This window comes from Columba livia, chromosome 13, assembly GCF_036013475.1.
Source record: "Columba livia isolate bColLiv1 breed racing homer chromosome 13, bColLiv1.pat.W.v2, whole genome shotgun sequence".
Taxonomy (NCBI): domain Eukaryota; kingdom Metazoa; phylum Chordata; class Aves; order Columbiformes; family Columbidae; genus Columba; species Columba livia.
This window is the reverse complement of record NC_088614.1, coordinates 3092710-3116860: the sequence shown is the minus strand read 5'-3', so window position 1 is coordinate 3116860 and position 24151 is coordinate 3092710. Positions and strand designations below refer to the sequence as shown.

The 24151-nt window shown below is 41.6% G+C and overlaps 1 protein-coding gene across 2 annotated transcripts in view; it reads left to right on the top strand.

Moving 5' to 3' along the window:
* The first annotated feature begins 12249 nt into the window (after positions 1-12249).
* The window catches only part of TOX3 (TOX high mobility group box family member 3), a 72824-nt gene continuing 60922 nt past the window's right edge, over positions 12250-24151 (top strand). Inside the window, exon 1 of one of the 2 annotated variants that reach the window (XM_005504691.4) lies at positions 12250-12784. In XM_005504691.4, coding sequence (XP_005504748.1) covers positions 12683-12784 — 102 coding nt within the window. In that variant the 5' untranslated portion in view covers positions 12250-12682. The remainder of the gene's footprint in view (positions 12785-24151) is intronic. The other variant, XM_005504692.4, reaches the window with a different exon arrangement.

The window sequence follows — 24151 nt, the reverse complement described above, 5'->3', positions numbered from 1 at the left end:
TGTGTCTCACCGATGTAATGCAAGGACATTCAAGCATGTGCTGTGGGGGAAACTTGCATGTTTGAACTGCATGTTAGCATGGTTTTGATCCTTGCACACTTTGTGGTAAAGTTGGCTGGAAGTGTAGGATGGGGGGGTAATTATTCTAAAATAAAGGTTATCAGCTGAAGGAGGCAGCTTAAGTCTGGGAAGCTTGCAGAATGGAAAAAAAGCATATATTCAGTTATCTTAGGTGAAGCTTGGTTATAAGGCACATGCTAGAGTAGAGACTGGTCCAAAGCTGTGGAGCCAGAAGATCACACTTCTCATGGGACACACAAAAAGATTTTGCTCTGTTCTGCTGCCTGCCATCTCTAAATAGCCCGCACAAGTTTGGTTAATGGAGGAAATTTCTTTAGTTTATCTAGTATTCTTCTGTCTGTAAATAATACCAAGGTGGCACTACAGTGACAGCTTTGAACCTTTGAGATCTGCCATAGTCACTCTTGTCCTATGCTGTTTTCACCAGGGACACTCAAATCGCTGTCCTTAGTCTGCAGCAGGCAGTACCATTTTTATAATATTCTGGGAACCTGAAGCAGAGGCAGAGTTCAATTCCAGAACACCCCACAGTTTCTCTTAGTGGGCAGTTCTCAGCATGGGCTGATGCTTCTGAGGTGCTGACTTGGTGTTTGTCACATGCATGATATACCCTGCAGGCACTGGCAATGTGCAGCTGGTGGGACACAAAGGTGTCATCCACCATGGGCAGAAGTGGCTAGGATATGGTGGCAAAATGCAAAACCAATCTGGAAAGACCTGAGAGAGGATTCCTCAAGGTACAGAAAAGAGTTTATGGAAGTCACTAGCTACCTACAGTAACTGCTTTGGTGCTGCCAGGGTCTCTAATTAATGAGAGGCACAGTGTGCCTTTCTTCAATGTCAGTTTTCTGGTAATTATTTAAATACATTAAAAAAAAAAGAAGTCCATTCCAATTTTTCTAGTATTTCCATTCGCTCATTTTTTTCCAGCAGCTTGCAGGTGTCTGGGAGCTTTGTTTTGAATAAATAAATAACAATAGAATATTTGCAATACTATTTTCCCCATTTAAGACATCATATATTGAGGCTGTAATAAAGCAAATGTGGAGGAGCTAATAGACTTTTCCTGAGAGCCCTGAATTTGCTCTGCCTGGAATGATGCGATTTTTAAGCTGAATTACCACAAATCCTTCAATGAGTGAGTTTCCGGACAAATATTAAACATGTGAATTTTTAAGTTACTTGGAGAATATAAATCTAGAATTTATTCTGAATGGATAAAAATGAGATTTTGCAGAAGACGATCAATTATTTCCACTTATCCCTCACAATGAAGAGGAACTATACATGCTGACTGCTGAAGCCAGTAAAAGCCAACAAAAGAAATGCAGTCTAGGCATTTCACAATAGATATTCACAATTTGTAGGCCAGTAAGGTCTCATGCTTGGAGACACGTTAATGGATCCCCAGCTTTGCCCTCCCGGTCCCAGCCCTGTCATGTCACGCAGTAGTGGCTCAGCACTGAACCGCAGCCCATCTCCAGCCCGGGTGTTTGCTGTCCCACAAGGACAGAGATCGTGACTTCATGTTCCACAAAAGCAGAATTTCTCTGGTTGGGCTCAGTTCTCACAAGCCGCTTGTCATGCATGGCTTCCTCAGGTGTGGCTTGTCCTACAGGACCTCACCGGTCAGTACCTAGACATGTGAGTGGTCTGGGGTCAATCTGTGTGAACAAATGCACATTTCTTGAGAATAAAATACTCTTAAGGGCTTTGATTCAAGCGAACACGTAAGCATATCCCTACCTTCAGCCACGTCGGCCAGTTAGTTTTTAATGATAGGTGATAGGATGAAAGGAAATGGCCTTAAGTTGTGCCAGGGAAGGTTCAGATTGGATACTGGGAAAAATTTCTTCACAGAAAGGGCTGTGAAGGATTGGAACAGGCTGCCTATGGGAGTGGTTGAGTCACCACCCCTGGAGGGGTTTAAAAGATGTATGGATGAGGTTCTTAGAGACATGGGTGCCAGAGTTGGTTGGACTTGATTATCTTAAGGGTCTCTTCCAAGCAAAATGATGCTATACCTTTGGAAAAAACACATGTCATTTGTTACACTTCTTGAACAGCTGGAAATCATTCAGGTGATCCTTTCACTGTAACCGGATGGGAGCAGGAGAGAGTCACACTGGTCCTTAAGGGATGGAGTTGCTCTGCCACACACCCAAAGTAGAGAATGGGTGAGAGGGTGTGGAGGAAAAGAGCTGCTGCACCCCTGAGCTCTGAACCCCTGAAGCACCGTGTTGATGACAGATCCACCATGTCATGGCACAGCAGTTGGTGGCTGCATTTGGGGTCTCCTCTTGCTGGTCCAGCCCAAATGCCTGCCGTGCTAGAGATGGACTCCACAGCAGCTCTCCGTGACTATCTTGCCACGCTTCACCATCCCATGGCCTCGGTGGCCCTTGGTCGTGCTCTCCACCCCATGGGCACGACGGGTTGGGCTGTCTCCACCATCCCCATCCCCACCAGTTCACTGTGTGACAGAGAAACGCGCAGAGCAGAGGCCTTGGCTGGCGTGAAGGGCCTTGCAGTTACATTTCAGAAAAATCCTTGTCAAACAATACCTGTTGTAGGAACTGCTTTCAGCAAGACACAAATGTGTTCTCTTTTCATTTCTGCAATGGTTCTGAGTTGCTTCATTAAGAACAGGCTTGTTTTGGAGAGGGACAGGATGGGCACCGGTGCTGTAATTACACTGCTCTTGTTGTGGGGTTGCCATAAAAACAGCTCCGTGTGTTCTCGTTACTCACAAAGACCAACAGTGAAACAAATCTCCAACACCTTGCCCTCCATTGCATCTGGACACTGTTTCAGAATGACGGGAATCATTCAAAAGTGAAAATGTAACCCATAGAAACATTATTCTGTAGACTTTGTACAAAAGAAGGCATTCCTACTCACCTAATTAAAGGATAATGGAAAAAATGTAAATTTTTGGCAGTAGTTGTGGAAGTGCATTGCTTTTTTTCTCAAAAGTCAGATCATCATAGCACAAACAATTTGCAAAAGAAAAATGTTTCCTTTTCCTGGAGCCAGGTAATTAAAAACTTTCTCCCTGATCAATTAACAGAACACCAAAGGAGACATTGCATATCTCTTTAGTACGTGGAATTCCGTATATTTTTTTTCTGTTGAAAACTGTAGTATAGCGAACTAATATACATGCAGCTTACCTGTACTCTTTTAAATAAAGCACTGATAATCTTTATCACTGCTCTCTTGACTTTGTTTCAACATCCTTTTTAATGCAAATCTGATCTAACTTGTAAAACATTTAATATTTAGAATATGCTCCTTTAAGATCCATCAAAAGAGGCAAAGCTGCATAACAATGCCTGGTACTGGAGCATTGTGAGCCTGCTACAAAGGAATGAGGTGATTCTTTCTTTCAGGTCAGAAGGTCAGGCTTCACTGCATTAATTTTGCTGAGTCTCTTTGTTATTTATAACAAACAAGGTCATTTATTTTCATTTCCTTGTTTCTAATTGCATGCATCTCCTTTGGAGTATGAACTCGGTAAACAGGTGGCTGAAATGCTGGGGAAAATGCTTGAAGCTGTTCCAGAAAAAAAGGGCATGTCCCGCACTGGTAAAGCGATTTGATGAGTTAGAGGTTTAGTCGTAGCAGGATGTGCACCTGCTTGAAAGCAAACACGCTCCTCTTTGGCACACACAGATACATGCAAATTAAAAGAGATTCTTTCACTCTGAATGATTGGTTGATAGTTGATCAAATTTAACATTGTATATTTTAAATAAAGCCTCAGTCTATATTAGTGAAGTACAATCTCTTTTCAGCTCCTTTTGATTTTTTTTTTTTTCTGCTTCTCTTTTAGTATTACAAATGAATGATATTTCTTCACTAGCTGAGCCTACAAAAAGAGTGTAACTCTGGAGAACTTTATCAGAGAATCTTTATGATGAGAACTACCTCTATGCACTGAAAAAAATGGAATAATGAAAAGCTAGGATGCCTGACTGGCAAGGAATAAACCAGATCTTAAATTTTTAATTCTAAAACGAATTCCCACAAATTCAAAGGCATTCATTGGAGTGTTTGTAATACATCTTTTTAATGAAGTAAGACCCCCCTTTCCAGGCAGCCCAAACAGAACTCCTAAATATATTCCTGGGCAGCTTTTGCATAGGTAGTTATTGAATTGCATTTGAAAATACAGGCACTATATGGCCAGATCTGTGGCTGCTTTGTTGTCAGAGATGAGATACGTTGTGGGCTACCTTGATTTTAGGGGCGGTTCAGAATGTAGCAGGAAGCAGTAATTGTCTGGCATGAGTGAGCTTTTGTTGGTGATAGTTGAGAATGGCTCCAGGCTGAATCCGTAAGGGAAAGACAAGGAGCTTTTTTAGCAAGATCCTCTGTTTCCCCAAAGAATGTGAGGCACCGTGTCCACGGGCTCTGTGGAGAGCTCTGGGGCTTTACAAACTGTCCCTGAGCAAGGGAGAAATGTGGGAGGAAAGCTGGAGAGATGGACATGCCATTCCAGGGGACAATTGTTTTGTCCATTTTCTAAGACTGGGCATATGGGGGGTGTTTGGAGGAGGCTCTGCAGGGTCTTGGATCCCCCTGCTCTCCTTCTCATTTGTCTGCAGATTATTTCCTAAGAGTGGGGTAGGAAAGGCAATTTGGTTGTAAGGATGATGCTACAACTTGTATTGTTTAGGATGCATACTGTAGCCTTTCTATGAGAAGATTACTGTCCTGGGCTTCTCTTTCCATGCATATGAAAATACACTTTGTCATTTCAGGGAGAAAATATCTTTAAATGGTATGTTGGAGGAAAGAAAATATTGTGTATCTCTAAAAAAGATAAAAATCCTAAACCTTTCTTTAGCAAAATATTTGTTTCTTGAATGTAATTATAAATGTCATTGTGCATTCTTCCTGACTTCAATGCTTATCTTGAAGAGTTCAGTGAAAATAAATTGTTTTCATGAAAGCAGAGAAGCCATTTGATAAACACACTGTCTCGGAAAATTGTTCCTGAAGCAGAGGTCGTTCTCTCACTTTAAAAGAAAGAGAATATGTTTTAGAAAACAAACCAGGCAGCAGAAATAAGCATTTTTTGTTTCAGTCAATTCATTTTAAAAAGCAATGTGTAAATCACATGGAAAATTCTGCATTGATTATTTTGACTGCTGTAGAACCCTGGAATAAATGGAGTTGAAATGGACCTGTATCAAAGAACATTGCATTTAGTAGCAAGTCGGAATGTTATTTTAGTACTGATTTTTTTTTTTAGATTTGTTTTTGTGATCAGATGTTTTATTAAATATTAGCCATTCATGGAAATGAGGGCTGATTCTTTAAGAACAGCTTGGCACATACTGTTTATGAGCTTGGGGAAATAGTTTAGAGAAGTGCATGAAATTTGTCTTCAGCTTTTCAGTGTTGAAAACCCAGCCTATTGAAGCATCAGAAAAAGAGAGCTCAGCTCTATAAACCAAATGTAAGTCTCCTGAAGGAAAGTATAGCAGTTTGCTTTAGAGATGTTATTGAGGTCCCTAGATCATACTTCTAGAAATCTGTTAATTTTTAATCTGATGAATTTATGTATGTCTCTATTACTAAGTCCCAAACTCTATTGTACAAGTACTTATAAAAACGTGTTTTATTTTTTTTTTTTTTAAATTCTCAGCTAGAATTATGCTGCTCTTAATACCAGAGTTATTAAGATGCTCTCAGAAGACTACATCATTAATTAGGAGACCTAAAGGGTAACTAACAAGTCCTTTGGAAGACTACTTCCAGTTACTGTATGGATCCTATCTATCCAGATAAAGATATATGTTTGCAGCCCTACCAAGACTGGCTAATTTTTTTATATCTTTGCATATTCTCTAGCATTGGTCACTATTTTATGTTGTAACCTGTGCTGATAGAAGGTGATGTTAATATCGTAATAAGGTTCTGTACCATTTGACAGGGATGTGAGAACCACAGCCTTCTTACGTAGTTTTATTTTTAAGGGATGACTGTAAAACTATAGATGGCTTTTTACCTTACATCTTGGCAGTGCATCCTCAAGTCCTTCTGTGGCTCTCAAACGATGACCAGAAGCCCGTCCCTTCCCCAGCTGCCAACCCCAGATGTTTGTTGCACTCATGGAGAAGACACCCAGCCATGTCCGTGTGTCACCCCAGGTACCACAGAGTCTCCCAAGGGTGAGTGTGCCCTCTCTTTGGAGTAAAGCAGGATGATTGCATTAAACCCACAAAATCACAAAAAGACATTTCCTTGCTCGCTCCAGGAACATCACCACGTCCTTGTTTAGATGCTTTATAATGAAACCTGTGCTCCTGAAAGATAGCAGAGGTCATAAAGCTGTATGCTGTATATTTCAAATAATTACCTAATAGAACATTGGATTAAATTAGAACTGAAAAACATGTATGAGTGAATCTGCATTAAATGTAACCTTTCTCATCTGGAAATACTTTTCACCATATCTCACTTAGACTTTTCAGATATGTTTCATTAAAATAATTCTCTCAGTAATTAGATTGGGTTCTACTGTAAAATGAAAGTTTCTGCCTGACAAATTCCTCTAGACTAATACAGCAATTTTAAGAAGAATTTGGATTGCTCACAGTGAGCATGTTTTTCTTTCTGTAGACATTGCCGTTGTAAATTCCCTTTAAAAAGTAGATGCCAACAGCTTTTTCCCCCTCCTCTTTTAATAATTCTTTTAGTTTAAATTCAACAAATGTATGAATGTGAAGAGCGCTGGAGGAGAAAAACAGACAAACAGGAACATGCCACACAGCTTCCACATCTTTATATCAACAGATTATATATATATATATATATATATATATATATACACACACACATGATACACATGCACACAGAGCCATCTCTAACCAAGTTGTCCTGTCTTGCTTTAAAATGGAATCCCTGAAAAAAAAGGAATACATTGCAACAAGTCCTTATTTTGAGATAAAGCCCTGATTCTTTAATGCTAACCTAGAAATGACACTGTTCCAGTCATTGTTCTCTTAAAGAAGTCAATTTTTATATTACTGGACAGTTCCTTTTCTGTTTTCAGTACTGCAATCAGTTTGTTTTTCAACGTGGTCTTTCTCTCACAATAACTGTGTGCTCGTATGTCGGGGTAGTGTGACACTGCACTCAATAGCAACAGGATATTCACGCTGCCAAAACGTAATCCTATATTGTCCATTACACACAGGTTATTTTGGAGGGTTGTGGAATACTTTCTTTAAAGTGGCAGAAACCTTTTAGCTGTAACATAGTTCAATAGTATTCATGGTTGTCTCTGCTCTGTAAACAACTCAAATACTTGTTTTTCTGCTAGGATGTGGTTAAAATTGTCATATGTGAGTTGAGGTGGTAAATCCTTCAGGTAAGATAAGAGACTTCAGCAATCCACACAAACATCAAAGCAAGCACATAAAGTGTTTGAAAAGTTTAATAATATTGTTTTTCCTGGCTTCACAAAGCAGTATATTTTCCTGATTCAGGCCTGAAAGAGAGAGATTTTTCACAAGCCAAAAACTTACAGTTGTTATGTTTTTTTCCCCTGCAACACCCCATACTTGCACTTTAAAATAATGATTTTTATTTTTAAGGAACGAGTATTAAAAATACATCTTTAAAAATCCTTTGATCTGTAGTTTTCCAGATGCAACAACTGAGACAAAGCGAAGGTACATGATCATCTGGCAGGCAAGCACCAGCCTCCGGCTCTCCCGATTATTTGGCTGCTCCTGTTTGCTGGCTGCCTCCTTTACTGCAGGAAACATGGTCAGTGATTAATAAGTGTTTATTGATCTCTGCTTGAGATACTTGCTGAGAAATGTAGATATCAATGAATATTTGATCTGAATTAATGCTAAGAACAAAAGTTTTTTCTTTTCTGCCTCATTATATGGGACATTCATGCCTGCATGATCACTTATAAATGCCAGCTGACTCTACAATCTCATTAGAAGGGGACTTCAGTGAGATAAACTCTAATGAATTAATATGTTGTTAATTGTACTTTTTCTTAGCCAAAAGTTACCAGAGTAGTTGTTGCTTTGAGGGGTAAGTCAAAACATTATTGATTCTCAGCAGCTGTACTGGATCAGTAGAATATAGGTCTAATTCAAAGCCCATTGCAATCAATTAAAGGGACTTCCTATTGATTCTATGAGCCTTTAGGTTATTTTCTAAACCAGACCTGGTTGCTGCTCTGTCTTCCTTTTCTCCTCCTGCATTCCATGCTTTTTGTTTTGTGCCCTTTCAACCTCCACATGTGCTCTGGGGGGAGGGAAGGTGTTCAGACACTGTTCCTTAACAGGTGACATTGGGGATGTTGTACTTTGACATCTCCTCTTGTTCTTCTTGGTTCTTATAGGAGCCAACAGATGTGGGAAAACAAAAGTCAGGTCTTTTAAAATGTTGATTTTGCATTGTGAAACTGGAGCGAAGAGTCCCATTCCACCCCTTCTCCCTTGTTTTCCTGCCCCACTTGCGTTTGCTGTCTTTGCCAGTGAGAACTATTGGACCAGAGACGTGGGGCTGGTGGAGCTGCAGAACTTGTGGAGGACTTGGCTGGCCATCTCAGCATTTGGCTGTTGAGGAGCTGGTGTGTCCGCTCTTCTCTCTGAGGTTTCTTCTTGCCTCTGCTATTTGTTTGGAGTAAATCTCCCCTCAGTGCCTTTGACTTCTGTACAGTAAAAAGAAAGAAAATGTTACTAGTACTGTGTCCGTGTTATGGACCAAGAGACTGACAAAGGGTTTGTAAAGCAGTTTGCAGGGGCTGTAGGTCCCAGCTAAATACAAAGCAAATAAGCCATAACTATTAAACACATATGCTTGCTATGTCCTGGTGCAAAGAAAAGGACTTGCCAGGCTTGTGTGGGAATCAGCTGGGCCTGGACATTAGTACGTGCAAGCTGAAAGGCTTTGGGCAGCAGTGAGAATTTGTGCATCCATGGCTTTGAGTTTGTATATGACTGATTCACTCCAAGACAATTTCTGCTCTTACATCAGAAAAGCAGTTTGAGTTGTTCTTAATGGCTTTTAAAATTGAATTGTGATGATGAGTCAGAAGAAAGTATAGCTGAAGATGGAACAAAGTCACAGTTTGTATGTTACTGAATCATAATTGTTGGCATCAGTAGGCATACATTCAAATCTTTATGCAACAGTGCTTTTCAAAAAGTTTATTTGAAATCAAAGTTACCCAGGACTAGGGAAACTGCTGGAGTACTCCACTGACTGTAAGTAGATGCTTATTTTTATTAAACCAGCAGAAAAGAAGGAAATACTCAAAAATTGCAAATACTTCAGGCTTCCAACTGCTCTGCAAGAAAAAAAATTACAAGTAGAATTGCAAACCCATAGTTTTACTGAAGGACCTTAAAGAGAATAGCTTGAGAGAAGAATTTGTTGGATTCCTTTCAAGTGATATGTACAGAAAGATATAAATTCTTTGGCTCAAATTCCATCTTTAATGTACTCATGAGATGAATGCATTGTTACTAACAAACAGATTTGATGTCAAGTATATGGATTTAATGTGTAGCAGAGATTACTCAAGTTTACTCATTCAATAAACTACATTGGAGAGGTGTTGAGAAAGGAAAACAAACACTTGACTAATTTGTTTGAAAAATTCTCTCTGGCACAATACCACATAAAACCCAATATTTTGTTTAGAAGGATAAACAAGTTAGCATATATATCCCAGTTTCTCTTCTGTTTTTCTTTAAATCACTCGTTAATTTCACTGCAGTCTTATTAGTTCTGCAAAAGACCTAATTTGGACAGTCAGTAGAGGTGCCCAAACTAGATTACAGTCAGAACTGGAAATATTTTGGTTGGAAATATAATGAAATTTCAGTATTTTAGTTTTGTAATTGTATAAATAGGCAGTATTTCAAAGCTGTTCACCAAATAATATTTTGGGGATAAGTGTTATGCATAGCTGGAATTTAATTTTTTAAAATTCTGACTGTATTTCAATTTTATACTAACTTCCTGTACCAGTGATGTCAAGATAGCAATATTTTAGGGGTTTCCTATTGAGCTCATTCTTTTATTTCCTCAAGAAACTTTGTTGGAAACGGTACATTCCATTAGAATACTTAATATTATAATTTACATCACCATTATTTGCTTATCTTCCAAACTCAAGACCTCTGAACACCCCAGCACCCATTCCCACCCCTCGCCACCCACCCAGGAATCCCGCAGCACCCGAGGTGTTTTGTAGCCTTTCAGAGGCTCCTTGCAGCATGACAAATCCTAAACTTGGGATCATTTGCTCCTCATTCCTCACTGAAGCAATTTCTATCTGAATTCAATAGGAATCTGCCTTCAGATTTTGACGGAGGTGTAGGGAACCGGAGTGAGGTAATCTGGAAATACCCATGTTTATATAGCAGAGCACCTCAGAACTTGGTGCCAATGTTCCTGTACCTGAGAATCTGCCCATTGTAACACGTGGGGTTTACAGCAATGTCTGTCACCCAGAGAATAAAACAAAGCAGGTATTACTTTATTAACCTCAGTTTAAATTAGTTTGCTGTGCCTACATGCCACCGGTTTTCCATCACTGCTCTAATGCTACATTGCATTCTGAAACAGATTCAACGTCTTTTTATTTCTGAACGATTTGTTTCTCTGAGGAGTATAAAGAATTTTTGCCACAGGTATGGGGTGTGCCTGTGTGAACACTCTGCGCTGTATGTCCCTCAACCATTTCCCTTCTAGCAACAGAGCAGATTTTGCAGGTTTTTTCCCTTTGGTTAAAAACGGTTGACAAAATTAATATGAAATTGGATTAGGTGTTTTATATAATACGCTTGTTTTCTACTGAGGTGTTTATCAGTTCATATACATTTTTATAGAAAGTTAAATTCTAAATACTTGATGCAAATACCAATGTATATCTGTGCTATGTTTAATTCTGTTGTTAGTGGAAAAGGTCACTTTAGAGACCCTGCTTTGCTTCAGACTGCGACACCCAGAATAAGGGTGATCTGGTGTCTCCTGTGCCAGCAGAAGCTACTTGTGCCACCATGAATATTGAAAACAGGATTTTTGTGAATGGAGTTGGGAAGATGTTCCCTTTCTACGTGTTGTAGCTATTGACTGCCTCAGGGTTTGCTCCCAACCTATGTAGAGAGTGCAAAATCATGTCTGGACATGAGTGTGGGGCAGTAAGCTCCCGAGGATTTAGGCTTCAGTCAGAGCGGGACTGCAGCACGGGCCCAGATCTGTCTTCAGCACCCACAGCAGAGAGAGGTCTTGCTGCTCTTGTACAGTTAAACCTTGTATACTTGTGTTGGCATTGCTATTTTGCTATCAAATGAAGTTGTAGACACTCTGGGGTGTATTTCCAGTTGTGTTGTAACTGCACAGGACTCAGCCCAAGACCTGAGGGGCAATTCTCTGCCTGTCATAGAGGCCTTGAGTCAAGGGCACATTTTTGTCCTTCTTGCCTTGTCTGCAGGGCACAAGTCATGAGGTTAAATGGCCTTTGTACTACTTTGGCGTTTGCTCCAAAAGTTCTGGAGCAAGGTTTTGGGTCAGGAAAGCTCCATGTTGTAGAGTAGCAGATCCAGCTGTGCAGCACCTATGACTAAACAAATGTGGATTGTCAGCAGATTGTTTTGAATCAGCAGTCGGTCACTTTGAGAGTTTAAGAAGGTTTTGGAGGGGGAGGCAAGCTACTGCGTTTGCAAGTCCCGCTTTTGATAGTACGTTAGAAAAATCTCCTTTCTCCTGCCCCCAACCTCCTGCAGCACGGCAGCGGCGCCCATCACTAGAGTGCGTGACCAAAGCCAAAAGACCGCTGCAAGTTACTCACCTGGAACCCTCCGGGAAGGAGGACGCCCATGGCCAGGACCAGCTCCCGGCCCGGCCAGCGGGGGCGGCAGCGGGCGGGCGGCGGGCGGGGCGGGGAGGGGCGCGGGCCCGGCCGCTCCTCCCGGGGAGCGCTGCCAGCGCGGCGCCGGCTCTTTCGGCACTTGGCCCTGTTGCACCAGCTGCGGGGCAGCCGCCCCCTCGCCGGCAGCCGCGGGGCGGTGTGACAGCGCCGGGCCCGCTCCCCCCCGGCCCCGCGGGCGGGCGGCGGTGACGGTTCCCCCCCCCCCCCTCCCCGCCTTTGTCGGGCAAGGCTGCGGCGCTCGGTCCGTCCGTCCGCGCCGGGCGCGTGGCTCCTTTGTGTACAGCAGCTGCTCCTGAATGCGGAGGCAAAGCCCGTGGCTTGGCACTGAGCTTTTAAAAAACAACAGCCCTCCCTCCCTCGCTCCTGCCCTCCCTCCTACCCTCCCCTCCTCCCGCCGAGGCGGACGGGCACCCACCTGGGCTCCGCCGCCCACCTCTCCTCTCCTCTCCTTTCCTCTCCTCCTTGTTTACCTGCACTTTTCCGCCGCCTCTTTCCTCTCTGTCCCCCGCCGCCTCCCGGCCCTCCTTCGTCCCCGCTCCCCGGGAAGGCTCGGCGCCCCGCAGCTCCGCTCCCTCGGCGGTTTGCCCGCGCCCCAGCCCCGGGGAAGGCACCTGAAGGTGGATCTATTAAACCTCCCGGCCGTCTCTCCAAGTGCACTTCTTGGACCAAAGCACCGGCATGGATGTAAGATTTTACCCGGCTGCGGCGGGCAGCTCGCTTCCCGGAGACCCCTCCAACCTGGACTTTGCCCAGTGTTTGGGTTACTACAACTACAACAAGGTGATTATTCCCGCGTGTGTTGATTCCTCGTGCTGCTGCCGGGACCGGGTCCCCGAGAGCCGGACTTTGGGCTCCGTCGGGGCGGGGACGCTCGGGGCTGGGGGATGCCCGAGGGACGCCCGTCCCCGGGAAGCAGGAGGCGGCGAGCGCCCGCGGGGCCGGGAGCAGCGGAGCGGCCGGGCCGGGGGCTCCGCGTCGCCTCCGTCCTGCTGCCGGGGCTCGCCCCGGGGGGACCCGCCCGCCAGGCCGCAGCCTCGGCCCGCCGCTTGGTACGAAGCCCCAACAGACCCGCGAGTAACTTCGGGGTGCGAGTCCCTCTCCCCGCGGCCCAGGAACAAAAGGCGCTTTGCGCAGCGCGCACCCTGGGCGGCTCGGGCCGGGACCTGCGGAACTTCTTCCCCGGGCTGGGGCGGCTGCGGCCGCCCCGGCGGGTCGGACAGAGCCCTGGTGGCGCTCGGGCGTCCCTGCGAGGGAGGGGACGAGTCGCATCCCTCCGCTCTGCTCTTTCGGATGATTCCGGCTCTGTTACGGCCAGTCTCTAACTCTGAAGGGCTGTACCAAACAGGAGGGTTATCTAAAGTACATCAGCTGCTAGCACGGGAAGATAACAACCGTTTTGGTTTGACAAGGATTGTCAGAGAAGTTGCAGTATCACTTCCATCTATTCACACGTTCTCTGCGGCATGTGTAGTTTACAGGGTAAACGTTACAGTCAGAAGCAATAGTCATTTCCCAGTGGCTACCTTCTTTTACAAAAAATATGTTTTAATAATACAGGGATGATTTGTTTCACAAATTACCGAAATCTGGGAAAGGCAAAGTTAAGAATGACACTGTGACTCATGCTATTTTGAAAAAGACTTAGCTGTTTGCACTGTGATGTGTCAATAGCACATTGAGCTATTAGCACTGGGCCCTCACACATGCACATAAAGATCCCTTTCACACTGTGTTTTTCCTGGTGCTATGTTTGTCCAACCTCTGGGGCCTTTTGTGAGGCACTGTATGAGATGCTGGGGAAAAGAAGGGTGCTGCACAAAGTCTAAACTTACATTAAAACCTGCGCTATTTTTAGAATCCTTTCCAAATGAGTAGATAAAGTTTGATGGAATACAAAGAGGGAGAAATAACATGGGCTTAAGTAAGGAGGTTCAGTAGCTGAAGAAAAGTTTCTCTTAGAGAAATTCCTCCTAAGTAGATCTCCCGAGCGTATTTTTCTGTTGCGCTTTACGATAATCTCCATCTCAGCTGCTGTGATGTTCAAGTCTGTCAGTGCCGATGCGGTGGCTGCCTCCTTGTCAAGAGGCAGCGATGGACTTTGGCTGGAGATGCGGAGCAGCGCTGGTTCCCTGGATCGCGCACAGCCCCTGTCCCGCGCATGCTCCCTGCGCCAGGCTCTCAGCCTGCCGCTTTGTTAGGAGTTAATAGAGAAAGACACGGGAGCATGAATTAAAGATGAAATGTCAACCTGAACTTTGAACGCAGCTAAGGACTTGAGGAGCGCTAAAGTGCGTCGTAAATGTTCACTGCTGTCTGATATGCCAACTAATTTTGGAAACTCCAACGCTTGCTGACAGACAGCATGCTTACTGTAAATTTCACTTATTCAGTAACTTTATTGCGTGGTGTGCATTTTTTCAGGTTCTGTTACAGGTTACTGTACAGGTTCTTATTTATTTATTTATTTATTTTTAAGTCCAAGATCTTGAATGGCTTTTGAAAAACAGTAGTTTATTGTGTCTATTAAGTTGCTGCAAATGCACAGCTATATACTACCTTTTGACTGTATTTCCCTTTATCGTACAATGAGAACAGAGCACACATTCAGAAAAAGTCCAAAGTAACTAACTTTTGACCTATTCCAAAACGCATTTCGGTTGCTGTGCTTCTGAGCATAATTTTGGCAAGTAACTTTTAGGCCGGGCTTCCAATCTGCAGCCGAAAATATTTTAATTAAGAGAGTACAGCTTACGCTACATGTGTCTTATAAGAGGTATCTTTGTATGCAAAAGAGCCGATGCGGAGCAGGCTGACACGTGCCAGGCTGTGTTGCTGTGAGCTCTCCTTCAGCTCAGCTGGGAAAGCAGCAACACGGTGTACAGGTGTTTCAAGGACAGGAGAGAAATTTGTGAATGAGTTCCTAGAAAGGAGGATCTTAACTGTGTTAATGTAATCTCATTTTCTGCATTGTTTATAGTCTGTAGCGATACGAATCATTGTAAGTTATCTTGGTGGGGTTTTGTTTGGTTGGTTTTTTAATTATTCTGAAAAAAGGAGCAGATTTATCTTGAAATCTTTCTTCGCTTTCCATCCATTCTGTCCTTTTCCCTGTGTTCCTAAGGAAAGTAAATGATTACTCTGTTAGGCACTGAGATGACCAGGAGGCACAGAAAAAAAGAGTTGAAATATTTACTCTGCTGAAGTAAATGGGAGAACTGTTATTGATTTCACTGGGGACAGTATTTCACCTCAAGTCTTTCTGAAACTCATTTGAGTATCTTGCCCACTCATCCGTGCCTGCCTCATTGTTAGGAGCTGAATCCGTATTCTCCTTGTGACAGTGACATTGCCTGTGACAACTGCCAGGAAGCAGGAGCTGCGATGGCAAGAGTAAACACATTGCGTGGTTGTACATACGTGCAAAAGCAGGATTATTTACGTGAAGATATTCTCAGGATCATTAAGACGTAGAGTCGATGGCATATGGCCTACCTGGAGAAAACGATCTTGTATTGCAGTGTCTAAATATTTTGAACAGAAATCCTTTTTGTGTAAGTGCATTGCACCCTGCGAGACAAGGCTGGCTGCCACCTGGATGCTTTAAACACCTTTACCCAGGACTGCGCAGTTTTTCCCTTTTGTGGGTGCAGCATTGGCAGAAACGTGGTAGAGCATCCCCAAACCCCTGGGCAGGACTCGGGGTCTTGCGTGTCCCCATGGGCAGGGGACACCCACAGGTACCCTCCAGCTGGATTCCCTCTCCACAGCTGCTTTTTAAGAGCAACACCGCGCTTTTGAAACTGATTGTCAGCACTGCATAAGTAGACTTGAGGATAAGGGATGTTATCTTGTTTTTTTTTTGGGTGACATTAGTTTTGAGTATATGACAGGTGTTTGGAAAGGGACTGAAGTACAAATGCATCCCTGGCATTATTTGTAGCAGAGCAGTTTCTAGAAGATTCCAAATGGGGATTATTTTTTGTTGAGGTGTGCAACATGGTCAACATGCGTAAAGGGCAAAAGAGGAAATAAAGACACAGAAATGCGGTGATTTGTCCAAGGTTACGCGGTCGGTCACTGACATAATCAGGGCCACAACCAAGGTATTCTGAGATTCAGCCCAGTGGTTTATGCTGAATCTCATTTAGTCTAATAGGATTACTTACATGTTTAAAGTAAAGCATGTGCTTAAGTGCTTTGCTGGATGGGGGCCATATTTGATAAGTTTTCAGGGCTGGTGTGAGAGTACATGACTTGACCCTGCATGTGTGGCTGCTGGTGGTTCGGGTTAACAGTGACCCACTTCTGCTCCGTGGAGCTGCACCAGTGGAATCATGGTCTGCTCGTTTCTAGAAGAATCCTGCTGTGATGTACTGTAAAATATTAACCAAAATATAGCTATAAAAATTACAGAAATTTGAAAGAGACCAGCTGTTGTAAAACATTCTACTTCTGTTTTGAGCCCTTTTACGGTTCTGCAGATAGAGAATGATTTTGGACGTTTGCTGTACTTGAGTAGTTTTTCTAAACAAACTTTTTCACTTATTGAGTAAATTATATGTCTTGTATTCAAAATATTTAGGCAATTACTGTTCTTCTTAGCAGATACCTTTTTTATTAAAGGAACCAAAATTCTTACAAAGCAATTTGGAAAAGGGAAAAGAAAGCCCCCAAACCTAAACACCTACAGCTCAGTGCTTGAGTTATCATTATATTAAATTCCAGAAGCCTTACTTCATTACTTAGCTGGCTACATTTTATAATGTTTATCTCTTCTGCACAGATTGTCCTTGAAGGATACAAATTTCAAACATCCATACCTTAATTTAGGCACTAGCATACATATGTGAATGTCAGAGCTTGATGGTTTTGGCTGAAGTATTTTGCATTTTACAAAGGAAGCTCAGGAAGGTTATCTTGTTCTTCCAGAGGTAAAGCAAAGACAGCAGTAGTTTAGCAGCATGCTGGACTGGGGCTATAAGTCATACCTATTAGTGTATGTTGTTGGGAAAAAATGGATTACAGTTATGCAAACTATTGAAAATTACTCTTGCAAATGTAACGTGGCTGTATATGCACAGGCTTTTCCTTCGTCTGGCAGATGGTGAGAGACAATGGGTACATGTGTGCTGTAAAGGTGGGAAGCTCTATGCTCACTCCTCATCTGCCCTGCATTATCTGCATACATGCAGGTTTACATGGGGGCTCTGCTCTGGTGAGTCCCTGGTGCCTGGAAGCTGATGTTTGCTGTGGTCACCTGCAGTCCAACCGTGACCGAGGTGGCCCCAGGTGATGGTACAGTGCCAGGAGGCACCAAGGACTCCTACAGAGTAGAGAGCAGAGATGTGTAAGCAGAGATACAAATAGCGGTCTTGCTGGAGGCAACTTAAGGAAGGGATTGGGATCTTTCTGTTGCAATATCAACTCAGTAAATGCCATGTTATCCTCAGCATTTCCCATTGATCTTCTGGCCTATGTGGCAAGTGTGCTGAATCACTTCTTTCCTAGAACATACCTCCCTATTCTCTGGTATCTCAAAACCTCAGGACTATGCAGGTTACTACTGCTGGGGAGCAAAAAAGTTCCCCAAATACTTGGCTGTTCAATCCAGCCCTAAAAATGTTGGACATATGATTCCCAGTGCTTGAAAGAAGAAGTGCAATGATCAGATGAGTATGTCCACGCCACAAGAAGACAAATTATAATTTTTATTGTCTGCATGGCTTGCATTGGGGTGTTTTTCAGGGCCAATCATCCCCCAGGTTTTGTGATGTACTTAAAGAGGAAACCCCTGTATGTCAAAGGCAGGACCTGTGCAAGAGTCTGTGTTTCTCAGAATGAGCTCGTATGATGCTGATGCTAATGGAGTTGTGCAGTTTACAATTTTCCTGTTGCTCAGATAACGCATATCCTATACTGAATGCACCATTTGTTATCAAGACATAAAGAAGAGTTGGTGATATACAAAGTATACTTAGTAGAAGTCAACTTTTAAAAATATTTTTAAGATATTGTCGTTACAATGGGTAACAATTGTATTAGCAAGATACTTGTAATAATATACGGTTATATATGAAGAGTTGGAGTTTAATGCTTTGATGTAACCTCAGGTACTATGAGTGGAAATGACTAGTGGGTGTGTTTTAAACAAAGCAATAATTTGTAGCAATTACAACTGTGATGTGTGCATGCCATGGGCATGGACACCCACGCACACATCTGGCTCTAGAGGGAGAAAATATGGACTAAATCCACTGGGATGGCAAGAGACTCATTCCCACAGCATCGCCTGCATCCAACATGGTGCTGCGTGCAGAGGTACTGAGTCCAGCCTAACCCTATAATGAATTATTATGAATTTCTAATAGGATCTAAAATAGAAACACAGGAAATAACAGCTTATAGTCTTTGGCAGATACTTGGGAAGAGAGTAGCTTGCGTCGGCTGTGAGTTGTGTGAGTCATTTGTTGCAGTTTTGTGCGGAGTCTCGCAATGCAGGGCCAGTCCAACTGTGACCTTTGGGTTGTGCTGCGGGCCTTTATTAAATTTACCATTAATACATGCCTATGTATTTGTTGAATTTTGACACTCCCTAAAAAGCTAACTAATGCTATCAGATGATGATAATCTAATTTAAGAGGAGAAGAATTTGTACAGCACTAATCTTACCTTTTTATCTGTAATCACATTTCTGCTGCTGTAAAATTGAGTGCTGCTACACAGACCTAATGGCAGGGTTGAATTTTCAAATGCTTCAAACTCTTATCTCATCACCGTCTTCTATACTGTTACCTGTCTGTGTGATGTATTTATAGAGTGCCAGTCACCATAGTATCTTTGCGATGATTGCTACCAAAATTGAGAACTCTGAGGTGAAAATCTAATCAGGACTTTAGATAACAATGTCACACAAGAGCCTTCTGGTCTTTGCCACTGTGCTCCACTCAGATGAAGACTTTGATGAGATCATGCTTGCTGCTGTGTTATTCATTATTTATTTTTGTAACAAGATTTCTGTTTCATATCCTTTCCACTGCATGTTAGCACCTGTCAAACCAATCCAAATTCTGTTTTGAATGTATTCTCTCTGTACCTGAACAAAATATTGAAAAATACAGGCGTAATGGGGCTGCAGAACTAGCAAAACCAAAAGGACAGACAGCTGCTTCTGCCACAGTTACCTTGGGTATCCAAACAGATGTTTTCATGAACTTTTTCAGACACTTCATGGTAATGGGCAGACAGGCTGAAAATACTGTTTACATCACATTAAAAATAACTGAGGTTTATAAGCAGAGTACTGGAGAGATGATTGACCAGTGCTGCAGACCCAGTTCTGTTGGAAAAGGTGTGTGTGTGCTACTAAAACTAGACAATATTAGTTTACTCTTGAAAATGAAAAATGTTTTAAACAAACACGTCGTCTAGTTTTCGGTTTGTTTGTATAGTTCATGTGCCAGCTGTTGGCATCAGTGTTCTCTGTGTACTCCTGCAGGGCCAGTTTGCCCAGCAACCCCTCTTCTGTAGAAAAGCCCAGGATAGGTATGAAGAGGGAAAAGAGGAGCAGGCTGTTCTCAAAAACTGCAAGTTGAAAGTGACCCTTAATATCCCTTTAAGATTGGTTAAACAAAAAAAATATTAAAAAATCATGGATAGAAGTCTATTTTTTTTTCTCCCAGCACTTGTATCTCAGCTTTGCTCATGCTCATTGGAGACTGATTAAGTGTGGGCATCTTTCGCTTACTTAGATGACATTAGATTAGGCTGGCCCTGGGCGTTTCATGGGAGAAACTGTTATCAATTCAATGTTTTATTTTTGCTGTTGTAAAGTTATAGCCCTTCTTACTGCCCAGGTCACTACGACCGTTTATTATCATTCCTGGTTAAAAGCTCATGAGAACTAAGACTGTATCTTATAGAAAATAGTGGGTTGTGACATAGCGAAGTTAAAATGTGTTGGGATGAAGTGCCAGGATTTGGACTGGCACCCTCTGGCGTGTGGGGTCTCTTTGTCTTCTGCTTTTTAAAGATTACTATTTTTTTGTTATTGTTGGCATGACCTTATCTGCTGGTGGCCGAGGTGAGAGCTGCAGTAGCAATAGCATGGGCATCTCCTCACTTTCCTCATCTGCCTTGCAAAGCATCTAGTTGATGATTATGTAAAATCATTATGTTAAAACGGAATATTTCTTAAACAGACACATTTACTTAGATGTTTTTTTCTCTATATTTAATGTTCTCAAGAGTTCTGTCAACTGGGCAGCCTAACAAAAGGTTGCAAGTATGTCAAATTACGAGTATGGAAGGATTTGTTGGAAATGAAGACTAAATTCAGATGTCTTTGGTCACATGAATTGAGTTGTCTTCATCTCTTCACTTGGTTTCCTTCAGAAAATGTTTCGAAAGAAACTCTTCTGTGTTTAGGACTCAGAGTAGATATAGTTTATTCTATTAGCAGTTAATATGAGAGAAATTAGATAGGGATCTACAAACTACATAGTTTTAGATATGTAAATTAATAAAGTATTAGTTGTGTGGGTTTCATGTTTTTATGATTTTTTTCTTTTTTTCTTTTTCCTAAAGAACCCGTGCATGGAAACAACCTGAGCTGAATGAATCATCCTTTCTATCCCAATGGGACAACTCCTATATTTAAATTCACTGAATTATATAAAGATTTGTAGGTTCAGGACATATTTAAACACCTCAATATTGATTAACTGTCTAATTTTGATATGAAAAATTGTGTTAAAACCATGCAAAAATCAATTGCTGCATGGTGGAGTAGCTTATTTTCACAGCAGATCATATTTATCTGCTGTTCTTTTTATACTACTCTCTTTATAGTCATATGGCTTATACAAATAGTTGAATTTTGAATGGTTTAGGATACTGTGTTTCGGTATTACTTTGTTATTAATAAAAGTACTTTTGTTAAACTGTACTTTTATCAGTAAACTGTTTTACTGCTAGAGGATTAGCTGTCCTCTATTTTTAAGCAATTTGCTTTCTTTAATAAGAATTTGATTAGGCATGGGAAAATAGTCATTTTGTTTGCGTTAGTAGGCTAATACTGTTCCTTTTATGGGTTCTTGGTTAGTGTGTGGATGAAATGTTGATAACAATAGGCGGTCAGGTAAATACGGGGATATCACGTTATTGATTTGTTCTAATGGAAAACTTGATAGTTGTGATTTCCCACCACAGCCCAACATGGTTCGGTTTCCTCCTATTGTTTCGCTTGGTATGGTTTGAAATACATTAACCTTACATTTAAAGTAGTAATAAAAAAAGCCTACTTTATACATGTGAGTAAAAATAAGACCAGATCTCTAGACTGTACACTGGACATACCACAAATGTTAATAGGTTGTGAGGTGTGTGCACAAGAGCTTAATTTAGATTTGCACTAGGAAGTAATCATTAAAATAAATAATATGTTTATATTTACATAACTTTCTGTTTGTGGTTTTCTGAGTGTCCAGTAAGTGTATTTCAAATAACAAAAAGAAGTATTTAATTTGTTTTGTCCCGCCAAATAATTTACAAGTGCAAGGTATTACTAAATAAAGGGATTTAACAGATGTTTCTTCTGTCTTTTTGTTCTGAGACTTTTAAAACCTACTTAAAGTTCCCCGTGTTTTTGTTCTCATACCTTTGTCTAGGACTTTTATTTAAGATATTGGCTTTGTGTTGGGATCTTGGGTGATGTTTGTAAGATGCATAGGGTGCTATATGGCATGTTGAAAATACCCAATGGTTGTCTGGAGGATTTGACAAGCTGTACATAAGTGCATTTTCAGTGCTGGTGCTTGTCTTACCGTTGTACTTGTAAAGCAATGTTTGAATCAGAGGTGTGCATCGGTGGCACAAAGCAAAAACCTGAAATTCTTGGGGCCACCAACAGCTGGGACACAATTTCAGTAGTTGTGCAACTTTGACTGAACAAGGTGGAAGGCGGGCTGTATAATCTAGGGTTAAATATAACTCAGAGAGATTAATCAAAGATCATATGAAAAGAAAACACAGTAGTTTTACTCATTAAATACCCACTCAAGTAGGCAAACCAGGAGTACTTTGGTATTTTGCATACACAGATTTGTGGTATGTTCAGTGCACAGCTTAGAGATCAGTCTTGCTCTTCTACCTGTGTTTCTTCTCAAAAACACAGCTATAAGATCATATTGCGAGCTTCTATGTTTATTTTGCCTCAATCTGCAACTGCAGCTTTCCCAGTTTAAGGAGCAAACTGTTTTTCTAAATTTAGTCGGCAAACAACTTGTGATAGGATAGCAGCCTTTTTCTGTCGTCTCTGTTGGAAAGGGTTTGAGTAAGGATGGCAAAGATTGGCTTGACTTCTATCAGCACAAATATATTGCTGGCGATAACATATCATACAAGTCTGCTGCCTCTCTGCCTGTATTCTTGTCTCTAGGAAATAGCAGTTTTTCAAGGAAGGTCACAGAATTTGCCCTTTTGTTAATAGTCTGGTGGAGAGTTTACATAACAGAAAATAATCCCGATTCTCCACTTGATAATATATTGAAGTTTTGGGGTTTTTTTGAGCTTCATCTTGGTTTTTGTAAAGAAAAATTGGCAGCTGTTAATTGTAGCATGTCACTAATAAATGTTGAGTCAAAACCGTGACTCTTGTACAGTTACATGTTTTTAAAACACAGATAATATGTGTTGGTCTGCGCCAATTCTGACAATCTGCCACTGCTTGGAAAATGTGGGGAGAGGCGATTTGCTGCTATACAGGACGCAGACATCGGGATATATACATCTTGTTTGGAGATCACAGGGCTCCTTATCATTGTAACTTCTGGGTTGCTAATTAACTGTACTCCACTATAGGTCTCTCTGCATCATATTGCATGTTATTTGTGTGTTTCTGCAGAATTATTTCTAAATAAAAGTTTTTAAGGTCATTCCATCATGAGGCATAATTGAGACAGTGATGATGAAGAGCTTGATTCATATTATGACTAACAACAGGTGAACATTATCTTGTTATGCCTCATTCTCAGTGTTTCTGTGACTCAAAAAGGATGATAAACTCCATTAAAATATCATGGCATCAATAGAGCCAGTATTTAAAATGCACATGAAAGAATAATGGGTATCCATATAATTTTAGACTATATAAAGCGTTTGTAGCTCTTCTGAGTTTCATTTATTCTCTGTGTGGGTGAGAACTGATATCAAGCATTCACCTTGCTTTCTGCCACCCAGATGTAACCTTTTTCTTTTAAAATAAATGTGAAAGCAAAAAAAAAAAAGAAGGAGCAATTTCCATGGAGGAAAATCAATTCCGGTCCTTCAGAATCATGAACTCAGATTGATACTTTGCAGCTACAGTGAGCACAAGCAATGCACCAAGGATGTGGCACAGAGTTTTGACAGTGAGAAATCTTTAATCTCCTACTTCTTTTGAACTACAGTTTTCCATTTATTCTTATTTTGTTGAGTCTTGCTGTTTTAATTCATCTTCCCCAGTGCTGTGGTGGGAAGCAGTCATAGTAATCTCTGCTGCCAAAGGAAATGGCCATTTGTTGATTTAGAAAAAGGAACAGAGAAGTGGCTGTGAAACACCTTGGTGAGAAAGAGGAGATGGCGGCCGGGGAACACTGCCAAACATTTACAGTTCCCAGATCAAGTATTTTCAGTCTGCCTGAGTTCCTAAACTCCCTGCAGGTCTGAGTCTTGATGTGTGGTGCGTTGGGGAATTTTTTTTGGTGAGTTTTTTGTTTGTTTGATTTTTTGTTGTTGTTGTTGTTTGGGGGAGAGGAGGGTGAAAATACATGTTATTCACGTTTAAAGATTGCCTATAGGTTTTGGAGAACTGATCTTCGGTTTTCTGTTGCTGAAAGAAAGAGACAGGTTCATCTTTGCTTCTCCACTCGGTCGGCTTATGGCACCCAAGCAAAGGAGCTCCTCTCTGCATCCTTTTTCTGAAACTCAAGTTGCCAGGGGTCTTTGAATGTAGAAATAAGAAATAACAAGATTTTAGATGGTGAATCTCAGTATGTTTGCTAGAGCAAAGCCCGTTGCTTTATTGATCCCAACTACTGAAGTTTTCCCTGTGAAGATGATTTATGTTTATCTTCAAGAAAACAATCGATGCGACAAACAAACTGAACTTCA